The following is a 24,228-nucleotide window of genomic DNA, read 5'->3' as shown; positions in this document are numbered from 1 at the left end:
CACGCTTCTTTCAAGACTGACTCACCCAGTCCTTGGCTCTCAAAGGCCATTTTCTCAGAGAAGTCTTTCCTAACCGCCAATTAGACTGAGCCCCTCCCTTTCCCATGAGGCCTTGTTTCGTTTTGTACATCACCATCTTGTTGCTGGTTTACAGTCTGTTTCCCTGCAGGGTACACAACCCTCTAGGGCAGCTGGCCATGAGCAGGCATGATCTACACAAGGGACCTCACGATGATTCCGGTCACTCTATAGGAAGAGCTCTGAGTGGGAGAGCACGAGGTAAAAGCAGGGGTGTACTACGCCTGTAATCCAAGAATTTAGGAAGCTGAGGTGTAGAAGCAAGGGTTCAAGGCCAGCCTGGTCTGTAAAGAAGTCCGAGGTTAGCTCAAGCCACGCATGGAGATTCGGTTTCAAAACAAAAGGGAAAGTGGCTGGAGAGATGGCTCAAGCTGAGATGCTTGCCGCTCTTTCAGAGGACCCAAGTTCTGGACCCAGCACATCGGGCATCTCACAACTGCCTAGAACTCTGGCCTTAAGGCATATATTCACATAAATGCACACAGGTCCATATAAGATAAAAACAAAACAAAAAAAGGATTTTTGTTTGTTTGTTTTGGGTGTGTGTGATATTTTAGAGACAGGGTTTCTCTGTGTAGCCCTGACAGTCCTAGAACTTTGCTGCCTTGGCTTTGTAGACTAGGCTTGCCTTGAACTCACAGAGATCCACCTGCTTCTGCCTCACGGGTGCTGGGATTAAAGGCGCTACGACCATGCCTGCTTTGGAAAGAAAAAGTTTTAAGGGAGAAAAAAATAAAGGCAATGGAGGAGCAGTATTTGGTGAGCTCCTTGGCTGGGCCACAGAACAAAGACCCCATCCCTCTAGGTCTGCAACCACTGTCCCTTCTTACAACAACAGGGCTCAGTTCTATCTGGAAACCTGTCCTGCCCCATGCTCAGGTCCCAGGAGTTAGAAGGGGACTCTGCCTCTGTCCTCTCAAGACCTCAGGCACAGATTTAAACTAGGCCACTGTGAGCAACTGTTCCCCTGAGCAGGGAGGTGCAGCTGTCTTTCACTTGCCCCAGAATGACATTAAGGGGACATCCCTGGACCTGGGCCCGACACTCCACAGCAGACCCTTCCACTCATCTAACGTTCCCGTTGTCCCTCAGCTGCCCAGAGTTCAGCATTGGACTGGATGATGTTCCAGCTGCCTATCCTCTGCTGCCTCTCCCCAGCACCGCAGCCCTGCCTCTGAGCCTGCCCTGCCTCTCCCCAGCACCCCAGCCCTGCCTGGGAGCCTGCCCTGCCTCTCCCCAGCACCCCAGCCCTGCCTGGGAGCCTGCCCCGCCTCTCCCCACTGCCCCAGCCCTGCCTCTGAGCCTGCCCACTGTCTGCAAGCCTTTCCTTCTGCTCACCCACCTATGAACCGATGGGGAATAATCTTTTTGTGCACTATGAAGATGTGTATTTGCCAATGCGCCTTATGACTGGTTTAATAAAGAGCTAAACGGCCAATAGCTAGGCAAGAGGCATAGGTGGGACTTTCAGGCACAGAGGACTCTGCGGAGAGGCAAAGATGTGGAATGAGTCGGACACAGAGCAAGAGAGAAGTAAAAGCCACGCGGTAAAATGTAGATGAATAAAATATGGGTTAATTTACGTTAATAAGAGCTAGTGGAGCCGGGCGGTGGTGGTGCACGCATTTAATCCCAGGACTCGGGAGGCAGAGGCAGGCGGATCTCTGTGAGTTAGAGACCAGCCCAGCCTGGTCTACAAGAGCTAGTTCTAGGACAGGCATCAAAGCTACAGAGAAACTGTCTTGAAAAACAAAAAAACAAACAAACGAAAAAAGAGCTGATGGGGCACGCCCAAGCGAAGGCTGAGCTTTCCTAATTAATAAGAAGCTTTCATGTCATTATTTGGGAGCTGGCAGTCAGGACAAAAACAAAAAAACAAAACTTGTTACAGTGAACTTCCACCACCACCTCCCAAAAGTTTCCTGAGTCCCTCACACACTAGACGTGTTCCTGGTTCCACATTCCCACCAGACCCAGCGGGAACTGCCAGTCACTGGACCCTCAGCCTAGGAGACGCTGAAGCATCGTTCTGTATTCTTTTTCCACTCTACAAATAGAAAATGACGCTTTCACAGTTATGTTAAGTTTTCAGTCAATGCCAACCCCTACTCCAGGCGTTCTGAAATACTCCCCTGAAGAGATGCCTTCCCTTTCCTTGATTGAAAAACCGGAACAACAAAATAGCCCTCATTGATTTGATAAACAGTCACTCGGCTCCCTCTGCAGAACGCACCATACCAAGCATTGGACAGGCCAATTATCCAACTACATATAATAAGATCGTCCTTTCTTAGGTACAGCTCAGAAACTGCAGGGAAAAATCATGCCAAACAGTGTAAATAGCAGGGGAATTTTCCCCTTTTTATTTTATATTATTATATCATTTTAAAGTGGTGGCTCATGAATCTTCTTTTTTTTTTCCTGCTCATGTTTGTGGTTTGAACCCAGGGCCTCAGGCAAATTAGGCAAATACTTTAGTGTTCTACCACTGAGCCACACTCCAGCCCCTCACTGGGGGATTCTAGGCAGGGGCTCTTCCACTGAGCCACATCCCAGCCCCTCACTGGAGGATTCTAGGCAGGTGCTCCACCACTGAGCCACACCCCCAGTCTCTCTCTTGGGGATTCTAAACAAGTGATCTACCATTATGCTAGACCCAACAGCCCTAACAGTGCTTTGGATGGGACTTCTTAGTATTTTCGAATGTAACACATTTTACTTATTTCTGTTTCACTATAAGCCAGGGAGTCCCTTGGGAGGCAAAGATGCCTGTGACTCATTCCTAAGTTCCTAGATTCTGCCAGGGTCCAGCACACAGGGGGCCTAGAGATGTTAGTGATCTGACTGCAGGGACAGAGCTGAGCAGGCAAAGGAAGTGGAAGCGGGGAGAGGAGCAGAGAGCCAAGCCCAGGAGCTGGTCTAGAGTGGTGGGACACGGGCATGCCAGGGTCGGGGGAGCTGTACCTGGTCCCTGGGCACTGCCCAGCAGAGGAGATACAGCACAAACTACTCTTGATCAAATGAGGCCACAGGACAGCTCAGCCCATGAGAATGAATTCCTAGAATTTGTATTCAGCTTTGCACTTGCTCAGTCTGGTGCAGACTGAGCAGAAAGATCCAGAATGAGGGAAACGAGCAAGAGAAAAGGGCTTGTGGGGAGAAGCACGAGGAGGCCCCGTCAGGAGGGCATGATGGGACAGCAGGTAGCTAAGCATCAGCCTGACTGTGGTCCTGAGGCTGCACGAAGGCACGCAATGTTGGTAACTCACTCCTGAGGTGACGGGATGGCCAGCCCTACACCAGGCTGCCTACCTCTCCTCTTTATTCTGTTGAGAGGTGGTTCCCTAGATGCTTTCAGATGCAACCGCAACAGGAAAGCCCGCATGGGTGTGATGGACGAAGAGGAGCTTTCCAGGTAAAAGAAGAGAGTAACTCAGGATGGAGAGGAAAAGGGGAGGAAAGCCAGTGGGCTGAGCGAGCTGCCCCAAGCCCCCGTGCTGTGTGTGCTACCAAGCGAACATGTGCACCTGCTGCAGGAGTCTCTGGTGGCCCTGGTGGGAGGGGACTGGAAACCATGTCCCCGTGAAGGATGGCTGAAGTAACAGCCACCACAAGCAGGCCATGTGGTTAGAGCCCCGAGCTCCCAGGCCAGCTCTGCCAATCCCCCACACACGGTGTCCTGAGGCATGCCATTTTGTCACTGGTCAGTCTCCAGCATTCTGTCTGGGCTGAGGGATGATGCTTGACCTTGACCTTTCGAGATCATTGCTGGCAGGGTGTCTGGTGCAGACGCAGCTCCCAGTGATTGCCATGGGCCAAGCAGGACAAGAGTGGGGCTGTGCTCTGCAGAACCTGCCCTGGGGCAGGCCCAGCTCCATGTTCGGGAAAGTCCTGAAGGGGGTGCATCCATAATTAGATGGACCTCCTAAAATGGGTGAACTCCTAGTAAGGACAGCCCCCACAAAGGCTGGACAGTCCCCCTCCATAGACAGTTCCCCCAGGAGTGTGGGGGAGATGGAAGGTGGTTGGGAGAAACGTGGTGAGAGCTACCCTGAGGCAAGTTAAAAGGGTTTCTCTCCTACAGAATTTCCCAAGCCGTTCACCACTTAGAATGTGGTGAACTCAAGTGGTTGTAGAAACAAGGCAGGCAGGAGCAGGCTGCTAAGGATGAGCCCATCTGAAAGGCAGTGCTGGACTTCTCTGCAGACTACTGACCTCCTTTTTCCCTTTACTGGGGATTTAACCTAAGCCTCTTGTATGCATATTAGGTAAGCACCCTACCACTGAACCAAGCCCCCAGCCCCTCACTGTGGGTGATTCTAGGCAAGGGGCTCTACCACTGAGCCACACCCCAGCCCCTCACTGGGGGATCCTAGGCAAGGGGCTCTACCACTGAGCCAACCCCAGCCCCTCAGTGGGGAATTTTAGGTCGGTGCTCTACCACTGAACAACATCATCAAGCGTTTTTTTTTTTCACTTTATTATGAAATCAAGTCTCACTACTTTGTTTGGTTTGGTTTTTTTTTTTTTTTTTTTTTTTTTTATGACAGGGTCCCACTATGTAGCTCACCAGGCTGGACTCGAACTCACAGAGATCCTGCCTCTGCTTCCCGGGTGGGTGCTGGGATTAAAGGTGTGCACCAATGCACCCAGCTAAGTCTCATTGCTTTTGAACTACCACTTGCTACCTGCTACCACTGGACGGACACTATATCCATTACTGTTGAGCCGAATTGTGTCGCACCCCCAAAATACAGGTTAAAGTACCTGTAAACATGGCCTTTGCAGCGTTAACAAAGTTAAAGTAAGCTCGTGAGGGAAACACTAGCACAGTGACTTCTGCCCTAACCAGAGCAAGCCATCAAGGCAAGGCGTATACAGAGAGACCAGTCCAGGTGCCAAGGCAGCTACAATCCGGAGTGGCCCACCTCATCTGTCTCCACCTTGGGCTCTAAGGACCGCCTACATCACCAGGAGGCTGACATACACAAGAAGGGTTTCTCCTAGCCTTCAGAGAGAGCTCCGCTCTGCCGACATCTTAACTTCGGCAGTGTAGTCTGAGAGGATCCGTTTCTGGATTTTGTGGGTTGGTTTTATTTTTTCAATTCTCTTTTTTTTTTTTTTTTGACAGAGTTCTGTTGGGTGGCTCAAGCTGAGTTCAAACTCACAGAGATCCCCCTGCCTCGGCCTCCTGAGTGCTGGGGTTGCTCCAACATGTGGGGGTTCCATTTCTGCTTTACTGTTTATAAACACGGCAGCTTGTGATGGTGGTCCAGGAAACAAGTCTCACCACTAATTCATGCTTGGGGGTCAATGTGTCAACACATTGGGTGGAACGTGGTATTTTGTTTTGTTTTTTGAGACAGAGTTTCTCTGTGTAGCCTTGGCTATCCTGGAATTTACTCTGTAGACAGGCTGGTCTCAGACTCAGAGATCCCCCTGCCTCTGCCTCCTAAGTGCTGGCATTAAAAGCATGTACCACCACTGCCCAGCTGAGATATGGTTTTTTTTTAAAACTCAGTTCATGGACTTCTTAACTGGCAGATCATCTTGTGGGAAGAAATCAAAAAGTGAGGCACTAATTCTGAGGAGTTTTGTTTATTTGTATTTTTGTTTTGTTTTTTGAGACAGGTCTCCTGCAGCCTAGGCTGTACTTGTAGCCTCGGATGGATGACCTTCAACTTCTAATCTGTGTGTTTTCACTTCCTGAGTCCTGGGGTCATAGATGTGAGCCACCACAATGGATTTATGAAGTACCGGGTTTGAACCCAGAGCTTGTGAGTGCCAGGCAAGCACTCTACCAACCGATTGCTCCCAAACGCTAACTCTCATTCCCAGCCTTTTTATTTCATTCTGTTTGTTAAAGACTTATTTGTTTATTTATTTATTATGTGTGCAGTGTTTTGCCTTCATGCAGGCCTGCACACCAGAAAGGGGCACTAGATTCCATTATACAGGGTTGTGAGCCACTACGTGGTTGCTGGGAGTTGAACTCAGGACCTCAGGAAGAGCAGTCATCTCTCCAGCCCAGCCTTTTTGTTTTATGCACACACAGATACCATTCCTGGGAATAACGGTGGTGATTTCTTGTTTTCTCATTATAAATTGAGCTTTTGGAACGAGCACGCGCACAGAAAGTGTGTAGGTCAACCCACAGCGAAGAGCACTGAAGTATATGGGATACTCCTTGCTAACCTTGCTTTAACCAACGTAGCATGAGAGGGCACACTGGTCCAAGACTCCCACCGTCACATAACCACCTGACACACGGTTAGTGTTAGAAGGGCCCTTGCGGACCAGTTATCCCCACCCTGTGCACACGCCCTGCTTCTGCAGGTCCCTTGCTGCAAGGACTAGGATGCTTGGTGGCTGCCCTTACCTGTGCTGTGAGCTGGATGGGTTGGGACAAGGTGAGCTGTGGGGTCCCTGGGGACTGGCTGGCAGGCTGTGATGGTGGCAGGTCGCCTCCCCCAGAGGAGGCTGGGGGCTGCGAGGCGGAGGAGGAGGCAGAAGAGGAGGCAGAGGAGGTGGAGGAGGCAGCGGCTGCGGCGGCAGCGGCGGCGTTGGCGGCGGCGGCACTGGACTGCTGCACGGCAGCAGCCAGCAGCTGGGCCTGGGCTTGCTGAAGGAGCAGCTGCTGCTGAGCAGGCATCAGCGCAGTGAGCTGCGGGGCCGGCGGTGGAGCAGGCAGAGAGCAGGGCAGCAGCAGGAGGGCAGAGAAGACAGAGAGGGGTTAGTATTCGAGTCAAGTCGTTAGGAGACACATCTTTCACAGGACAGAGGAGGAGAAGAGGCAAGTGTGAGAGAGTGCTGTGGCCTCGGTGAGACTCGTCACCTGCATGGCCTGTGGCCGATGGGGAGGTTTGTGCCTTCTGCTGGGGTCCTCCGCCAAATACTTACCCCAGCTAGCTGGCTGCCCGTCAACATGAGTTGGGCCTGGGGCAGATGAGGCTGAGTCGGCTGGGGGGGCGGGGGTGCTGCCTGGGCTGAGTCACCACTGGGGTCTTCAGCCTTGATCTGGGGAGGAGAGAGGCAGGGTCCGGGACCCCAGAATGTTAAGTGGAGGCCAGAGAGAATGCCCACCTGTGAATCAAAAAGAGGGTATGCGAGTGGCCGCGGCAGTCCCGGGCTGGCACGGGGAGTGGGCAGGAGCAGTGGCAAGGCCGTGGCTTGAGGCCTCTGGTCACTTCTCTAGCCTCGGTGTTCTCTCCCTGTAGGAGAGGCCACCTTTGGAAACCACCTTCTTCCTCCCAGGACTCAGTTTCCCCACCTATAAGATGGGAAATGTTGACACTAAGAGGCTAGGGAGGTCTCCAGCCTTGCACACGCCCCTTGCTTCAGCTTGGGTATTAACTCTTCTGTTAACTGCTGGTTTTGCTTTTTGTTTTTTTGAGACAGTGTCTCACTATGTAGCTCTGGCTGTCTGAACTTGTGTAGACCATGCTGGCCTGGAATTTATGGGGATCCGCCCTTCTCTTCTTCCTGAGTGCTGGAATTAAATGTGTGCACTACCACACCTAGCTAAGGCTACAGTTGTTATGTGTCCACTGGAATAAAACTTTGGTGAACAGGCTGGAGAGATGGCTCAGTGGTTAAGAGCACTGGCTGCTCTTCCAGGAAACCAAATTTGGTTCCCAGCACCCACATAGCAGCTCAACCATGGATCAGTAACTCAAGTTCTGGGCTGTCTGGCACCTCTTCTGGCCCTTGTGGGCACCAAGCATGTATACATGCACATGGTGCACAGACATACATGCAAACTCTCATAAACATAAAATAAAATTAAACTTTTGTTGTTGTTGTTGTTGAAAAGATGGGTCTGGTGTGTTTAAAAAAACCATCTCCAAAGGCTGGGCATGGTGGTACACACCTGTAATCCAGGCACTTCAGGAGGGGGCAGAGGCAGGGAGACTGCTGTGAGTGCTATGCCAACCAGGGTTGCATATGTATTCAGGAATGAATAGATAGATAGATGGATGGCTAGACAGACAGACAGATAGATATAAATAGATATAACAACAACAAATGAAAAAAGCCATGAATTTGAAAACGAATGAGGGGGATATGGGAAAGTGTGGAGAAACACAAGGGAAGTGAAAAACGATGTAACTATATTATAATATCACAGATACGCCAGGCGGTGGTGGCATGTGCTTTTAATCTCAGCACTTGGGAGGCAGGGGCAGGTGGATCTCTGAGTTTGAGGCCAGCCTGGTCTACAGAGTGAGTTCCAGGACAGCCAGGGCTACACAAAGAAACCCTCTCTCAACAAACCTAATAAATAAATAAAAATTATTTATTCTGGAGAAAAAAACAAAACAGTAAAACCTTACCATCTGGGAGGGGTATGGTGTGAGTCCTTGTAATCCTAGCATTGGGGAGCTGAGGCAGGAGGATTGTGAGTTTGAGGATCAGCCTGTGCTACATTTTAATACCCTAGCTCCCCAAATAAACAGCCTGGTACTTCACAAACCCATCTGATTATGGGGACAAGCAGACGATACCATGGGGGATATGGGCAAGAGTGGGCGGGGCAAGCAGAGAGACTAAGCAGAAAGCCCCATTTACCCAGGCTGCTCTTACTAGTCACGCACTTCAGAGAGTAAAACGCGGCCATGGCAGAGACAGTAACGCCTGTGGATGAGCCAGAGGCGGCTCTGGCTTCTCCATCTCACTCATCATGATGCGGATATCGAACCGGCCAGGGTCAAGCCATCCTTGACTTCTTCCCCCCAGGGCCATCGGCTGAAAGGTGCCCGCTGAGGGTGCGTGGGAGTGTTTGGGAGATGGCCAGTGTGATGGATAACATATCTTCCTGACCAGACTGGATATTAGGGACCATCTTTCAGCTCAGCATCTCAATTTGCACAAGGAGATGGGGGAGAGTTTGAGATGACTCATGTAGCTGACACAGCAGGTTGATAGACTGACATTGCGCATGCGGAGAGAGATGAGCAGACGCACAGAGGCTCCAGAAAGGTCGAATGGCAAATCCTGATGTCTCAGATTATTGGAAAGAAGTGTCACAAGTTTTAGGTATAAAAGGATAAGGCAGGAAGTGACACTATTAGAAGTTGGAGAGCCAGGCGGTGGTGGTGCACACCTTTAATTCCAGCACCCAGGAGGCAGAGGCAGGCAGATCTCTGTGAGTTCGAGGCCAGCCTGTTCCACAGAGTGAGTTCCAGGACAGCTAGGACTACATACATCTTGGGGGGGGGGGGAAAGAAGTTGGAGACGTGGACGTTTTTCCTGGAAAGTACATTAAAGCATCTCATGGCTAGCTGTAATTAACTTTAAAAAAAATATTTGTTTTATTTGTGTGTGTAGGTGTGTACATGTGCAGTTTAAAATCCTCTCCTCCCATCATGCGGGTTCCAGGGAATGAACTCAGGTCATCAGGCTTGGCAGCCAGTGCCTTTACCCACTGAACCATCTCATACCACTTTCCATTAAATTGCTTACAAAAAACAGCCAGATGGTGGTAGTGCATGTCTTTAATCCCAGCACTCGGGAGCCAGAGACAAGCAGATCTCTGTGAGTTCGAGGCCAGCCTGGTCTACAGAGCGAGTTCCAGGACAGGCTCCCAAATTACAAAGAAACACTGTCTCAAAAAACAAATAAATAAAAATAAAAAACCCAAAGTTTTACTACATTATGTATGTGGTTGCTGAGAATTGAACTCAGGACCTCTGGAAGAGCAGCCAGTGTGCTTTTAACCCCTGAGCCATTTCTCCAGCCCAGCTTTTATTTTTGATGCAGGTCTCAGGCAGCCCAGGCTGCTCTCAAATTCTCTAGGTAGTCAAGGATAACCTTGAACTTCTGATAGTCCTGCCTCTAGCTCCAATGCCAGGTTTATGGAATTTGGGGATCAAACCCAGGATCACCATGCATGCTAGACAAGCATTTAGCCAATGGAGCCACATCCCTGGCGCACTGTTCTGTTTTGAGACAAGGCCTTGCTAAGTTGTCCTGGCTAGTCTTGAACTTACTATTGCAACCTAGTTTGGCCTCCAGAGAGCTGGTATTGAATGCCCATCACAGCTCTTGACCGGGATGACAGTTTAAGCATCTCACCAATGCTGGCTAATCTTCCCTTTCAGCCAGTGGAGAAGAGGCCCTGGGGTAAGACCCTTCAGCACATAAGGGACTCTGGGTAGAATTTAATAATCATTGTATTTATTTCCATGGTAAGTGATTCTGGTTTTCCATTCATGAAATTTCCATTTAAAACCCATTTATTCAAGCTGTTGAAAAACGAAGCCGTTCATGAGTTGGTAATTGTCGAAACTGATTGATGGGTTCCTGGGGGTTGGTATTTTCATTACACGCTTCTATTTTTGTATCACATTTTCCATAATAAAATGTTTTTCAAAATTGAGCCACTTAACAAAATTATTATGTAAATAATAATCCACAGCGGTGCATAGATACGTCAGGGATGGGAGCACGTGGGATCGTTGCAGCTGGGGAAACTCCAGTGCAGAGGAGGGGAGAGAGGTGGAGACACAGGCCAGGGTCAGGGAAGCCGGGTAAAGTGTGGAAGAAGTTCCAGGCCTGGGAAGGGGAGGAAGCCTCTCACTGGCTTCCCAAAGAAAGCTGCTGATGGGAACAGAAGAAATGGCAAAGATGGTCGGGCACACACTGCTGGGGCTGAAGCAAACACTAAGCCTGAGGTCAGATCAAGAGTTGGGGAGCCCTTCTGACCCTGGCCCCGAACCCCAGCCCTGGGTTCAATTGCAGACAGAGCACAAAAGACATTTGCTCACAATGCAGTTTATCCTCCCAGCACTGGGGACAGAGCAGACATGGGAAGAACCTCAGAGGCCACCCAATCTCCAGTTTGACTGCCCTCCCCTCCCCCAGTTTTAGAGAAGGGGAAACTAAGAAGCCCAGAGAGGGGAAGTGACTTTCCCATGGTCACAGAGCAAGGCTGCAGGGTTGGGTGAGAAGAAAGTCACCCATCCTCCAGCCACCTCTGGCCAGGGATCTGTCCATGCCCCCACATTCTTGCTTCTCCTTTTAGGCATCTGAACCTGTTCTGTGGCCCTTACCACCATCAGGCTAAAGGGAGCCTGGGCGTCCCTAAGTCCCACAGTGCCTAGCACAAAGGCTGTCCTCTCCATCACCCTGGCCTTCATCCCATGGCTGTCCTCACTGGGTCTGCCAACTTCTCTTAACTTGTTCCTGCTCTGTGTGTGTATGTGTGTGTGTGTGATGGGGTACAGGGGTGCTTCAGGCCCCTTTGGCCAGGGAAGTCGGGATGGGGGAGGAGCCTTGGCTTCCTGTTGTTATCACCCTGGGGCTCTGGGGGGGATTTCCCTGGCCACCCCCACCCCCTAGGGAAGGGGAAGGAGACTGGGTGAGTCACAAGCCTGGGGCAGGAACCCAAGGGTGAGAAGGGGCAGGAGGAACCTTGTCACTGGGTCCCCTTGCAGGACCTGGGTCCATGGCAGACATGCTGAAGATCTCCTTCCTCCCACATACCACCCCCTTCCTGGGACGGTCTCACGGGTGCTTACCTTGGTGCTGGGGCCAGTTGGGGACACAGAGAATGGGGAAGCCTTATTCTGGGGGTTCTGTGAAGAGAGAGTTGCGGCAAGGAGATGAGAATGGTGTCGTGAAAAGTCCTGGACACGTGCCCCCACTAACCACTGCTCTGTCCCTCCCTTCCCGCCCTCTAGCGCATCTGAGTCATCCTGACCTGATGGTTAATGTCGGGTCCATTTCTTTCAGTGTCTGTAAAGGGAAAGAAAGGGCATGTTGCCAACCGTCCCTGCGCACCTGCCCACTTCCCTGCCTCTGCCCGTCCCTCACCTGTGTGCTCTGATGGGGAGTCCAGACTTTGCTTCTCGGCCTCCAGGGGCTTAGACATTCTTATTTCTGGGAACAGAGAAGAAATGAAAAACGGAGGGAAGGGAGAGGAAGCCAGGAGGGCTCTGAGGTCCCTCCTCCTGCCAACTCCCACCCCCTCTAGTCTTTCCCACTCCTATCCCTGGCACTCGGAAGGATCTTTCAGAGAGCTCTGGGCCTCTACCTTCCCCTGGAAAGACAGGTGGTGTCACCTGCTGTGAGGCACCAGGGCGGGGTGGAATATGGTCACAAGAAGGCACCAGCTGTCTGGGAGGAGCCGATGAGGTTCCAGAGAGGAGCCAGTACAACCTCTGGCCTCCTCCCCAGGCAGGTGGCCGAGGCTCCGGTCCTGCCATACCGGGTTTTGAGTGAGACATGTTTTCCACTGTGAATAGGGCAAGTGAGCTGTGATGGGGTTGCAGGAACCCCAAAGTGGGGAGCTGTCAGATCTCAGGGTGTGATTCAGCCGTCCTCTGACCCACCACTTTCCCTGTCCCCAGGTCCCCAGGTCCCCACACAACTCCCACCGGCCTTCCGTCTTGCATGAGGTAAGCCTGGCAGCCCCACCCTTCTCCTCTCCAACCCCAGTGCCATACACCTCTGCACTGACCCTGGTCTTCAAAGCCGTCCTAGATTTTATGGTTCCCACAGTCTTGAATGCCAGCTGTGTCCTCAAATCGATGTGCACGCTATAGTTTGTAGAACCCAAGGAAGGCGGCAGGTAGTGAGTCAGGCACCAGAGAGTCCTCACAGTGCTGACACCTGTCATCAAATGTCTGCCACCACCCAGCGCAGAGCCAAGCAGGGACTAAGATTCTGCATTTCACGTGGAGGAAGCTGAGGCTCCGATGGCTTTCACACCAAACCCAACACTACTACATCAGCAGCGTGGGTATCCTGATCGCACCCCGGTGTTCCTGAACCCAGGGCCCCTGCTTCCAATGTGTGTTAACAGTCCTCAGGCCTTCCACAGTTCAAAACCTGTGCCCACCGTGGTACCGACTCTTACCCTGCCCGGGCTCGGGCTGGAAGAGCTGGGTTTCAGCCCCACCCGTTCTCAGTTCCCTGAGCCCCAACCCCTACTCAGATAAGTCCTTCGTACGACCTTGACTCTCAATGGTCTCAGACCTTACTCCTCAATTACCCCAAAGCCCTACCGAAATCACAAAGTCCCTCCTATCTAATAAGGCCTCCAACTTCAGCACACTCCACATCTCACGCTCACAGATGGCAGGCTGAAGTGTGGAGAGGGGAACTCAGCACAAGTAATAATAATTAATAATAATAATATTCTAGGAATTTTGTAATTGAGAATTACTTGAGATGAAACACAACCCACTCGTGTTTGAGATTCCTAATTCAAAGCTGGGCTTGGAGGCAAAGAACCGGTACTGTTCTTCCAGGGGCCAGGAGTTCGGTTCCTAGCACCCACATCGGGTAGCTCACAACTGCCTGTGATTCCAGCTCAAGTGGATGCAAAGTTTGTGAACACATGCACATATACATAACTGGAAAAGAAAAAAATCCAAGTCAGGCACTGTGCATGTGTTGCTGGTGTTAGTGTGAACACTACAAGCACCCCGTGACCCAATACATCCACTTCTGGGTAGCCGGTGAGCAGCCGATGCTCTGAGCATTAGCTCAGGGGTAGAATGCTCACCTAGCATGCTCAGGACCCTGGGATCCATCCCCAGCAAAACCACACAAACACACACACAAAGAAAGAAGAAATTGCCACCAAAGACCCAGGCCCCAGTGTTCAGACTTTGCATCGTGGCACCAAACTGGAGAAAACTCAAGTGCCTATCAGTGGACAGGATAACCAAAATGTGGTACGTCCACACAATGAAGTACACTCCAGCAGTGAAAATGAACCAAGTCAGGCTCAGACACACCAGCAAGCCTTACAGACTGAGTGGGAGTGGCCAAATACAGACACAAACAGACACAGCTGGAACTCTAATACTTAGAGCTTAAAACCCAGGTCATGGTGACCAAGGTTGGTCACCCCAGGGTTTGAAAGGTTGAGGCAGGAGGATGGGATCAGGAACTCGAGGTCATCTACCTAGTAAGTTTGCAACTAGCCTGGGCTACAGGAGACCCTGTCTCAAAACAAACACCGGAACTGAGAACTGAGTGACAGCCCAGCAGATAAGAAGGACTTGCCAGGGCAGCCTGAGGACCTGCGACCTGCAAAAAGGCATCCTGAGGACCTGCGACAGGGCAGCCTGAGGACCTGCAACTTGCAACAGGGGCAGCCTGAAGACCTGCAACCTGCGACAGGGCAGCCTGAGGACCTGCAACTTGCAACAGGGGCAGCCTGAAGACCTGCAACCTGCGACAGGGCAGCTTGACGACCTGTGACAGGGCAGCCTGAGGACCTGCGACCTGCGACCTGCAACCTGCGACAGGGCAGCCTGACGACCTGTGACAGGGCAGCCTGAGGACCTGCGACCTGCGACAGGGCAGCCTGAAGACCTGCAACCTGCAAGAGGGCAGCCTGAAGACCTGCAACCTGCGACAGGGCAGCCTGACGACCTGTGACAGGGCAGCCTGAGGACCTGCGACCTGCGACCTGCGACAGGGCAGCCTGACGACCTGTGACAGGGCAGCCTGAGGACCTGCGACCTGCGACAGGGCAGCCTGATGACCTGCAACCTGCAACAGGGGCAGCCTGAAGACCTGTGGTGACGGGGAACTGACTCCTGGAAGTTGTCCTCTGGCCTTCACACACACACACACCTTACCACGGATTCCAGTAATAATAAACAATATTTTAAAAATTCACAAAAACAGGCCAGGCAGTGGTGGTGCATGCCTTTAATCCCAGCACCACCGAGGAAGAAGCAGGCGGATCTCTGTAAGTTAGAGCACAGCCTGGTCTACAGAATGGGTTCCAGGACAGCCAGGGTTACTCAGAGAAACCCTGTCTCAAAAATCCAAAAACCAAAACAAAATAAAAAACAAACTCACAAAAACATAAAACAAACAAACAAAACACTGCTTAGGTCCCTCTAAGGTAGTGCTTTTTCAGCTTCCTAATGCCGAGACCCTGTAATACAGTTCCTCATGTTGTGGTGACCCCAACCATATTATTTTGTTGCTACTTCCTAACTGTAATTTTGCTACTGTTATGAATCATAATGTAAATGTCTGATATGCAGGCTATCTGGTATGTGACCCCTCCCGAAGGGTCATTCGACTCCCCAAAAGAGTCCAGACCCACAGGCTGAGAACCACTGCCCTAGGAGCTTAGGCTCTGTGCCCAGGTGATCAAAGTCACATGGGTGAGCACCTCTGAGGAGCACTCACCAGGAAAGATGGAGGGAGCCAGCAGGGTTTTTCTATGTCAGACCTCACCAAGCTGGCTTGCTTAAAATCCAAACACTTAATTGTGTTCTGTTTTTGTTTTCTTTTGTTTTTCCAAAACAGGGTTTCTCTGTGTAGCCCAGAGTGGTCTTTAACTGGTCTCTATGTAGCCAAAGATCATCCTGCACCCATCTGAAGCCTTGGGATTGCAGGGCACACTACCACACCCCGCTTACATGGTGCCGAGAATGGATCCCAGGACTGTCTGCTAGGCAAGCTCTCTGTCAACTGCCCTCAGTCCCTTGTTTCTTTGTCTCTTAGTTTTGAAGCAGGAGTTTTCTAGCCCAGGCTGGTCTCAAGCTCACAGCAATCCTCCTGCCTCAGCTTCTGAAGTGCTGAGATGGCAGGGTGAACCACACCATGCCTGGCTTGTACATCATATCTCAATGAAGCACAGAGAGGATAGACCCTGAGCTGGCGTCTCAAGGGACTATCCTGGGTTGGCCTCTCAGTGGGACTATCCTGGGCTGTCTCTCAGTGGGACTATCCTGGACTGTCTCTCAGTGGGACTATCCTGGACTGTCTCTCAGTGGGACTATCCTGGACTGTCTCTCAGTGGGACGGTGCTTGCCTTTTGTGGGCATGGCTGTTGGTGTGATCATTACCATCTCCAAAAATAAACAAACAAATAAATGAAGTGACTGGAGAGACTACTGGGTCAGTAAAATGCTCACTGTGCACACACAAAGGTCGAGTTCAGTCCTGAGCACCCACGTAAAAAGTTGGGTATGTGTTCTTAATTTCAGCACCGCAGGAAGGGAGCAAGACAGGGGGAACCCTAGGGCTAGTTGGTCAGCCAGTCCAGCTTAATCCACAAGGCCCGGGTCCCAGTGATAGACCGTCTTGGAAAAGTAAGTTAAAGAGCTGGCAAGATGGCTCAGGGGATAAACGTTCTTGCCACTAAGCCTGGGTTCAATTCCGGCACCCACACAGACACAGAACGGACTCCCACAGGTTATCCTCTGAACTCCACGTGCAGGATGGCTTCTGTGCACCTACACACCCACACCTCAATAATGCGAAAAATAAAAAGGCCCCACTCCTGGGGACTGACACTTAGGTTTGACCTCTGGCCTCCATACACACAGGCTCATATAGTCACCCCATACACGCACACACATAATAGAAGCTAAAAACAAGCCACCACATGTTTCTATGAAGGCATAGGCAGGGAAGGGCTGAGAAGAACAGGGGAGGGTAGGGGAGAGAAGGGGTACTTGGGAGAGCTTAAGAAGGATGGGGTGCTGGGGAGGGATGGAGAGGGCTGGGGGTTGGGAGGCTGCGGAGGGTAGGGGGTTGGGGAAGGAAGGGCAGCGGGGAGGGGGGGACTGGGCGAGGGGAAGACAGGGGACTGAGGAGGGCTGGAGAGGGGCGTAGGTGCTCAGACACTGACTGGCTGCCAATTAGTGATACACAGAGATGAAGCAGGAGTCCGGCAGTGACGAAGGCTAGTCCTAACTCACCTGACCTCAGCCCTTCTCCAGCCAGCGTCTATCTCTCTGGGTCCAGACTCCTACCCCTTGTAGCATCCCTGAAACACAACACTTGCTTCACTGCCACTTCCTATGCCTGATTCAACAGCCTTCCATCTAGCTCCTCCTGGTCAAGAAATATCCGGGTCCCCTAGCCGGGCCCTCAGGGTCTGGCCACCACCCTCGACTTCTCTTTTTACCCCATCACACATCGAGTCCCTTACTGCTCTTCAACACAGAAAGCATCTCGCCCTGCTTAAGGAATCCTCCTGACAGGGACCACAGTCGGCAGGTTCTGTGACTCCCACCTGCCAAATGCCTCCACTGCCCAGAATGGTGAAGCCTCTGACCTTGACACCCCAGAAGTTCCATGTGTGTCCCTGCCCTCTGCTGTGAGGTAAGTTCCCCCCCCTACCCCCGAAGCCACATATCTACTTTGAATGAAACTGTATTTGGAGATAGGATTTTTTTATTTTTATTTATTATTTTTTGAGACACTGTTCCTCTGTGTAGCCCTAGCAGTCCTGGAACTAGCTCTGTAGACCAGGCTGGCCTCAAACTCAGAGATCCACCTGCCTCTGCTTCCTGAGTGCTGGGATTAAAGGCATGCATTACCACTGCCTGGTCAAAGGTTTTTTGTTTTTTAAGACCAGAATCTTAAAAAAAAAACTTTTCTTCATTTCAAAATGTTCAATTTTATTCACGAGTACACATATGTGCTACTGCAGGTGAGTGGAGCTCAGAGGACAACCTGCAGAAGGAATTGGTTCTCTCCTTCCACCATGTGGAAGTTCCAGGGATTGAACTCGGCTCCTTAGGCTTGCCTCCCACCCATCTTGCTGACCCTAATTTTTTTTCTTGAGTCAGGGTGTCATGTAGCCCAGGCTAACTCTGAACTCACTATGTAGACAAGAGTGATTTTTAGCTTCTGACTCCCCTGCTCCCACCACCTCCTGAGCGCTGGGATCATCGGCACCAACACACGTTAGGAGGGGCTGAGGATTGAACTCAGGGCTTCATGCCGGCTAGGCAAGCACTCCACCCACAAGCTACATCTCCAACCAGGGGCTCATTGGGTAGCCCCAGATGGCTTCAAACTCACAGTCCTCCTGCATGATCTCCCCCAGCTCTGGGATTACAGGTATACACCACACCTGATTTGAAAAGCAGGGTCTTGAATGAAATAAGGTAAAGCAAAATCATTATCTAAGCTGACCACTGTTGTTTATAAGAGGAGGAATATGGCCTGCAACCTCAGCACCAAGAAAGCTAAGACAGGAGGATTCCTGGAGTTTCAAGGGGGGGGGGGGACAGAGACACACACAGAGGGAAGACCTGCAGAGCCATTAGGAGAACACAGTCACCTGCAAGCCACAGACACCGGCCACCAAAACCCCATCTCAGTTCTGCAGCCCCTAGGATTACAGAACATATCAGGGTCTCTTCAGCCACCTGCTCCGTGACACTTTCTTAAAGCAATCCAAGCACCCATGGTTCTTCCCCTCCGGCTGTACCTGAGTCCCAGGACTATGGCGTCTTGTCCAGGCCCCTCTCTCAGAGAGCAGCCCAGAGCAGGTCCTGACTGTGTGCTGTGGGCCCTTTCCTTACAAGCTCAATACTTCTTCCTGGTCCCTGTCTCACCTCCCCTGAAGCCTCAGCGCACACCAGTCCCTCTGCGTGGAGCAACGACCCCCACTCTGCCCACCTGCTGCCACATTCATGCTTCAGGATCTAGCACAGGGTGTCCTCCGAAGCCACCAGCCTGATGGCCCTGGCTGGGAGATGAGAGTCTCTCCCGGTTGTCTGTGCCCCAGTTCTCTCTGCACCATCATCTCCATCACCATCCAGAGGCTGCAGCCTCCTGGGCCCCATGTGTCTCTCTCGTCAGCCTGGGAACACCCCTGGAGCAGATCTGGTTTTATCTTGGGGTCATCATAGCTGATGGTGACCCCAGGTCCTGAGCCCCATCCTCCAGACCTTTCCCTCTGCTCCCCACTCCTGGGACCTTTCCCTCCTCTTCTCTTTGAGCCTCTGCCTAGGGTCACCTTGTCTGTACAGCCCTCCCTGGCCCTCCATGTAGTCAGTGTCTCTTTCCTCTCGGCTTCCCCCACTATGCTCCCCATTATACCTTGTCCATCTAAGGAAGTGACCCTGAATCTGCCCTTAGAGGGGATGGTAGCTAGGGATAAAACATAGTCTGAGGGAAAACACCACTACCATTCTGGTTTTCTTGTTCTTTCTAAAATTTCAAACCATGACCCAGCATTCCACACCTGTCAAGAGAAGGGCCAAGTTATTCTATGGAGGGTCAACAGGGTTCCACTGACAGATGGACCAATTCAGCTGAAGTCCTCAACCACACTAGGCAGGGGTTCTGCCATTGAGCCAAGCCCCAGCCCTCACTGGGGGATTCTAGACAGAGGCTCTACCACTGAGCCACACCCCAGCCCTCACTGGGGGATTCTAGGCAGGGGCTCTACCACTGAGCTATGGTCACAGTTCTTCCCTTTGGAGACAGGGTCTCAGGTAGCAAAGGCTGGCCTCAAAACTCAGTCTCAAAAATGACCCTGGACTCTGGATTCCCTGCCTCCACTCTGAGTGCTGGGCACGCACCAGTGTCTGGTATTTGTGGGGCTGGGGTTCATACGCATGCTAGGCAAGCACCCTGCCAAGTAAAGTACATCCTTGGCTCTGATTTTCACTTTTTTACCAGACAGGGTCTTGATAATTTGTCCAGGCCGGTCTTGAACTTGCAATCCTCTTGCCTCAGCCTCCCAGGGAGCTTGGATTATGGCCTGTGCCACTGGTCCTAGCCTGTTTGTGCTGTGCATTGTTGTAGGTCTAGCCCTGTCCTGGAACTCACTATGTAGACGAGGCTGGTCTCAAATTCAGCATTCCTCTTGTATCAACCTGCCGAGCACTGAGAAACAAATGAACCTGCACATGGACAGAGCTCCATTTTCACCGTAAGCCACCGCAGGCTCTGCCTTGGCACTGGTCCAGGCAGGAATGTCCTAATCCCTGCCCCCACTCTGCTGCAATCTGCTGCCATTGCCACCCAGACTTCGGACTCAGAGGTACCTAGGGTGACCTGAGCCTCCAGATCTATTTTCTTAATATATACACACGCTCGTGTGTGAGTGTGTGCATGCGTGTGCTGTGAGGGCTAGAACCCAAGGCCTTGTGCATTCTCATCAAGCGCTCTACCACTGGACTACACCCCCAGTACTGGCATGGAGATTTTTATAGTCCCCCCAATTTCAGCGTGCTCTAGAACCATGGCACCTCCTGGAGTCTCAATCACATGGAAAAGTTATGAGGCTATTTATGGTTGCCCCTCCCTGTCATCCCAGGTCATGTGTGACTTTTTGCAGGAACTGGCAGGGAAAAGTACCAGGCTCTCTCGGGTGCCTTATCCCTTAAGTCCTACCACCCTCAGGCCAGACCCACCCCCAGGCTGTCCAAGCTCTGAGATCATCCTCACTTGCCCCAAATGGCCCAGGCCTGGGACCCTGGGTCCCTTCTGCCCTCCCCGGCCCTCCCTCCCTGACTTTCACTTCTCCTCTGCGTTTCCCCCAGCCAGTTTTTAGCAGACTTAGGCTAGCTTCTCGTTAGTACTTACCGAAAATGGGGCTAAATATAGAGAGCCCGAGGACTGCCCCTCACCCTCCTGGCCCCATTGGCCTGTCCCCTGGGTCCTCTGCCTCCACAGCCTTCATCGAGTCTATGGCCTGGGAGCCCCCACAGGCAGGGTTGGGCGCTGCCGGGAACCTCTGTGGGCCCAGCTGGCCCACCTCACACCTCCCAGCCCTACAGCTGTCCCAGGTAACCTCAAGGGACTGAACACTTCTGTGCTGTCAGGAGGGATGGAGATTCAGGTAGCAGACACAACAGGCGGAATGGCGCACACCACAGTCACAGCCAGTGAAGCCAACCTCCCCACCCCTACATGGGTGTGTACAGACCCCAGAGAGGAGGGCACACCCAGGACACCAGCCTGCACAGCCTCAGTCTGGAACGGATGAATGAATGCATGGAAGGACCCTGGTGGACTTGGGTCGACACAACTCAAAACAAGCCGAGCTTGGTCCTATCTATCATATCCTGTGATGCCAAAGCAACCCTTCCTTAAGTCTGTAGACAGAGGAACTGGAGAAATGGCTCAGTGGGTAAAAAACACCTGCCATGCAAACATGAGGACCTGGGTTCAAGTCCCTAGGACCCTGTTTTCAAAAAGCAGGATGCAGTAATGCATGTTCTGCAATCCCAGTGTTTCGATGACAGGACAAAAGGTAAAAACTACCTAGAAGCCGGCCAGCCAGCTAGCCTGTGGTAAAAACTACCTAGGAGCCAGCTGACCAGCTAGCCTGTGGTAAAAACTACCTAGGAGCCAGCTGACCAGCTAGCCTGTGGTAAAAACTACCTAGGAGCCAGCTGACCAGCTAGCCTGTGGTAAAAACTACCTAGGAGCCGGCCGACCAGCTAGCCTGTGGTAAAGAAGGAAGAAGGCAAAAACTGACATCCTGAACTGACCTCTGACCTCTACACAGACTTACCCACACTCACTTTTGCATGTGTGGTGCACACCCACATATCCATGCACACCCACATACGCAAGACCTACAGGGAGACACACGCTTAGACACGATATCACAAGCTGGAGTACAAAATGTCATCCAGACATATGTACACAAATGTGTGTTTACTCATATCCAGAGTGGTACACAGACACACGCACACTCGCAAATCCAGAGGTACAGACACATCTGATATGCTCACGTCCAGAGTCAGAGTGCTCTGAGAGATAACCAAGCAGACCCCTGAGATACTTCACAGATGGGGACAATGCAGTGAGTGGCCCGCCCAAGCCCACAGTGTATTAATCACATCCTGCCAATGTATTGATTCTTGCCAATATTACATGGTGAAAACCTGTAACAGCTCCTGGGTAGGACTTTTTCTTTCTTTTGCCCTTGAGAAAAAATCCCCAGTAAAGGGTACAATGTTTGGTCCATGGCCTAAAAGCTCTCGCTTGACCTCAAACAAGCACAAGTCAGTAGTGCAGTCAGGACACATGTGCAGACAGTCTGGACCTTGTGTGTACACTGAACATGTATACAGCCGCACAGTCACCTCAGTGAATGAATACATGTCAGTCTATAATCTGCCTACCTTCATTGTTTATATCCTAGCTCAGACAACTCCTCCAGCAAGCCCTCCCTGCCACCATGGTAGCTAAACTGGTTGTCTTCTGGGCTCTACTCTGCCTGCTTCCTCGTCCCGCCCTGTCCGCCACAGGACTGTCCTTCCCAGTGGACTTGGAGCTCCAGCAGGGCAGATCTAAAGCTGTCTCATACGTCTGTATTCCCAACACCAACATTCAACAGAGAACTGCCCAGTGGACGGAGGTGGTTGAAGGGGCCCAGCCCCACATACTGGTGGACATAAAAGGGACACACAGTAGCCAAGACTCACGACCGTGGTCACCCAGGAACTTGACACACTCAGCAGTAAGCAACCATGAAGCAGTGAGCCCTTGCCATGTCCCAGCACGGTGCCAGGTTCCCTGATGGTTCCCAGAACGCCGCGGAGGCATGCTCAGTATGGACGAGATGTCCACCTTTTCCAAAACAAGTCACCAGTCACCCGTATGGTGCCTGCGCAGCGATGCACAAGCACAGAACGCATGCACCGTGGAGAAAGCCAAAGAGGGATGAGGCACCAGAGGGACAGGGTTAGTGTCATCTTGCACTGGGGAGACCAGGGAAGACTTTCATGAGGAAAGGACCACTGAGATGAATGAGATGGCGCAAGAGATCGTGTAAGGCCCATACACGAGATGCCACCCAGCAGCCCCCAATACTGGATTATGCCCAAGCTACCCGAGAGATAAACACAGGGCTTGCAACACCACACCCACATGCACACATACACACACCAGCTTGGAGGAGAATGGCACCACCCAAATGCAACAAGTTTGACCTTTCCCATCCTGCTGCAGCTTCACCCAAGTTGCCCAACCCACCTGTCCCCCACATGAAGTCCAGCTTCCAACACCTGACTCCCTCCCATCTTCAGTCCCCTCCGTAGGGAGACAGACTGGAAGCTTCCAGTGCCTATCACAAAACAGCAGCAAAGGGGAGCTGAGGAGAGAGACCAGGGCAGGGAAGAAAGGGGCGTTCCTGAAGTGCTGGACGCACCACCAAGGAGGACAGCCTAAGAGGAGGTGCAGGGAGGGTCTGCAGTGGTGGTCAGCAGAGCGGCCCCAGACATGCCGTCTGTCCTCCCCACCCATTAGAAGACATTAATCGCTTACCTGGAGCCCCCATGCTGGAGTGAACCATGCTGCCCGCCAGCCAGGGCTGGGGAACAACTGTGTCATCTCCCCGCCCTCTCTAGGGGCCAGCCCTCCCTGCCGGAAGTCACCCCAGGAGGAAACCACAGGGTCGGTCCGCCCCCTACGCAAGGGAAAATACCCTGGCCCACAGACCTACCCTAGTGGCCCAGTCGACCCCAAATCATGTGTTATTTGAGGGTGGGGGGTTAGTGGGGTGGAAAGCGAGGCAACTGGAAGAATTGACTCTTGCAGGGACCACACCAGGAGGTGTGTCTGTACAGTCCCCCTGTCCCCCAGCATGGGGGTGAACACATCTGGAACAGGGCGTGTAGGGCTGAGAGAAGTGAGGCCACACAATAGCAATGGCAAACATAGTTCTGGGTTTATTCACGGAGGCTTCTCTCAGTCCCTGACCTTGCACCTCCCTCCTAACAGGTGTCACCTTACAGGCCAGTATTTTGTGCTTCGTTTCACAAACGGAATGACAGGATAAGAGAAGTGAACACTGGCTTTCTCGGGGACCCAGGTCCAAGAAGCAACAAAGCCAAAAAACAAAAAACAACAACAAAAAAACAGGATGCTAGGGACCAACCAAGGCCAGCAAGCAACCTGTGCCACCGGTAAGACATCCCGGGCCACCACTAGGAAGAAATAATGCCCATGGGCAGTGGCAGTGAGGGAGAAGGGTCGAAGCCGTAGCCAGGGACAGCTAGAAGTTTTTCAGAGGCTAAATGCGTGCACCCCCCGGCAGAGGAGCTGAACATGAGTCCGGAGGTTTCCTGTGGGGCCCTTCCCGCGGCTCGGCTCTCAGCCCTGCGGTTTTCTTGAAGCCCGCCAGAGGGCGCCAGCGTCCAGCCAATGGGCTAGAGGGCGGGGAAGGCTGCGGAGGAGGGAGCCCCGCCCTCCGCTCCCTCCCAGCCCGCGTCCTCCCCCGCCCCGCGCGCACACCTGCGAGGGTCACACAAAGGCGCACGACTCCCGGCGCACGGTGGCGCAAACAAAGGCTAGCCCGAGCCAACTGCCCCCTTCTTTTTCTCAGCTCCCTGAGTCCGAGGTTGCTGAGCTGCCCTAGCGTCTCCCAAACAGTTCTCCTATCTACTAGGGCCAGCCCAAGTTGAAGGG

General features: G+C 52.2%; 1 protein-coding gene across 4 annotated transcripts in view; it reads right to left on the bottom strand.

Annotated features, from left to right (window-relative positions):
• The window catches only part of Pou2f2 (POU class 2 homeobox 2), a 44,168-nt gene extending 20,992 nt beyond the window's left edge, over positions 1-23,176 (bottom strand). For 2 of the 4 annotated variants that reach the window (XM_050127171.1, XM_050127172.1), the window contains exons 1-5: positions 23,086-23,176; positions 11,893-11,958; positions 11,780-11,814; positions 11,598-11,654; positions 6,979-7,095 (exon numbers count right to left, since the gene is read on the bottom strand). In XM_050127171.1, the coding sequence (XP_049983128.1) occupies positions 6,979-7,095; positions 11,598-11,654; positions 11,780-11,814; positions 11,893-11,958; positions 23,086-23,113 (303 nt within the window). In that variant the 5' untranslated portion in view covers positions 23,114-23,176. Of the gene's footprint in view, positions 1-6,457; positions 6,743-6,978; positions 7,162-11,597; positions 11,655-11,779; positions 11,815-11,892; positions 11,959-23,085 lie in introns of all 4 variants that reach the window. The other 2 variants (XM_050127174.1, XM_050127170.1) reach the window with 2 other exon arrangements.
• Between the last annotated feature and the right edge of the window lie 1,052 nt (positions 23,177-24,228).

This window comes from Alexandromys fortis, unplaced genomic scaffold (assembly GCF_014885135.2).
Source record: "Alexandromys fortis isolate MF-2015 unplaced genomic scaffold, M_Fortis_MF-2015_v1.1 scaffold_262, whole genome shotgun sequence".
Lineage (NCBI taxonomy): Eukaryota > Metazoa > Chordata > Mammalia > Rodentia > Cricetidae > Alexandromys > Alexandromys fortis.
Note: the sequence above shows the minus strand (reverse complement) of the source record. Positions and strands in the feature narration are given on the sequence as shown.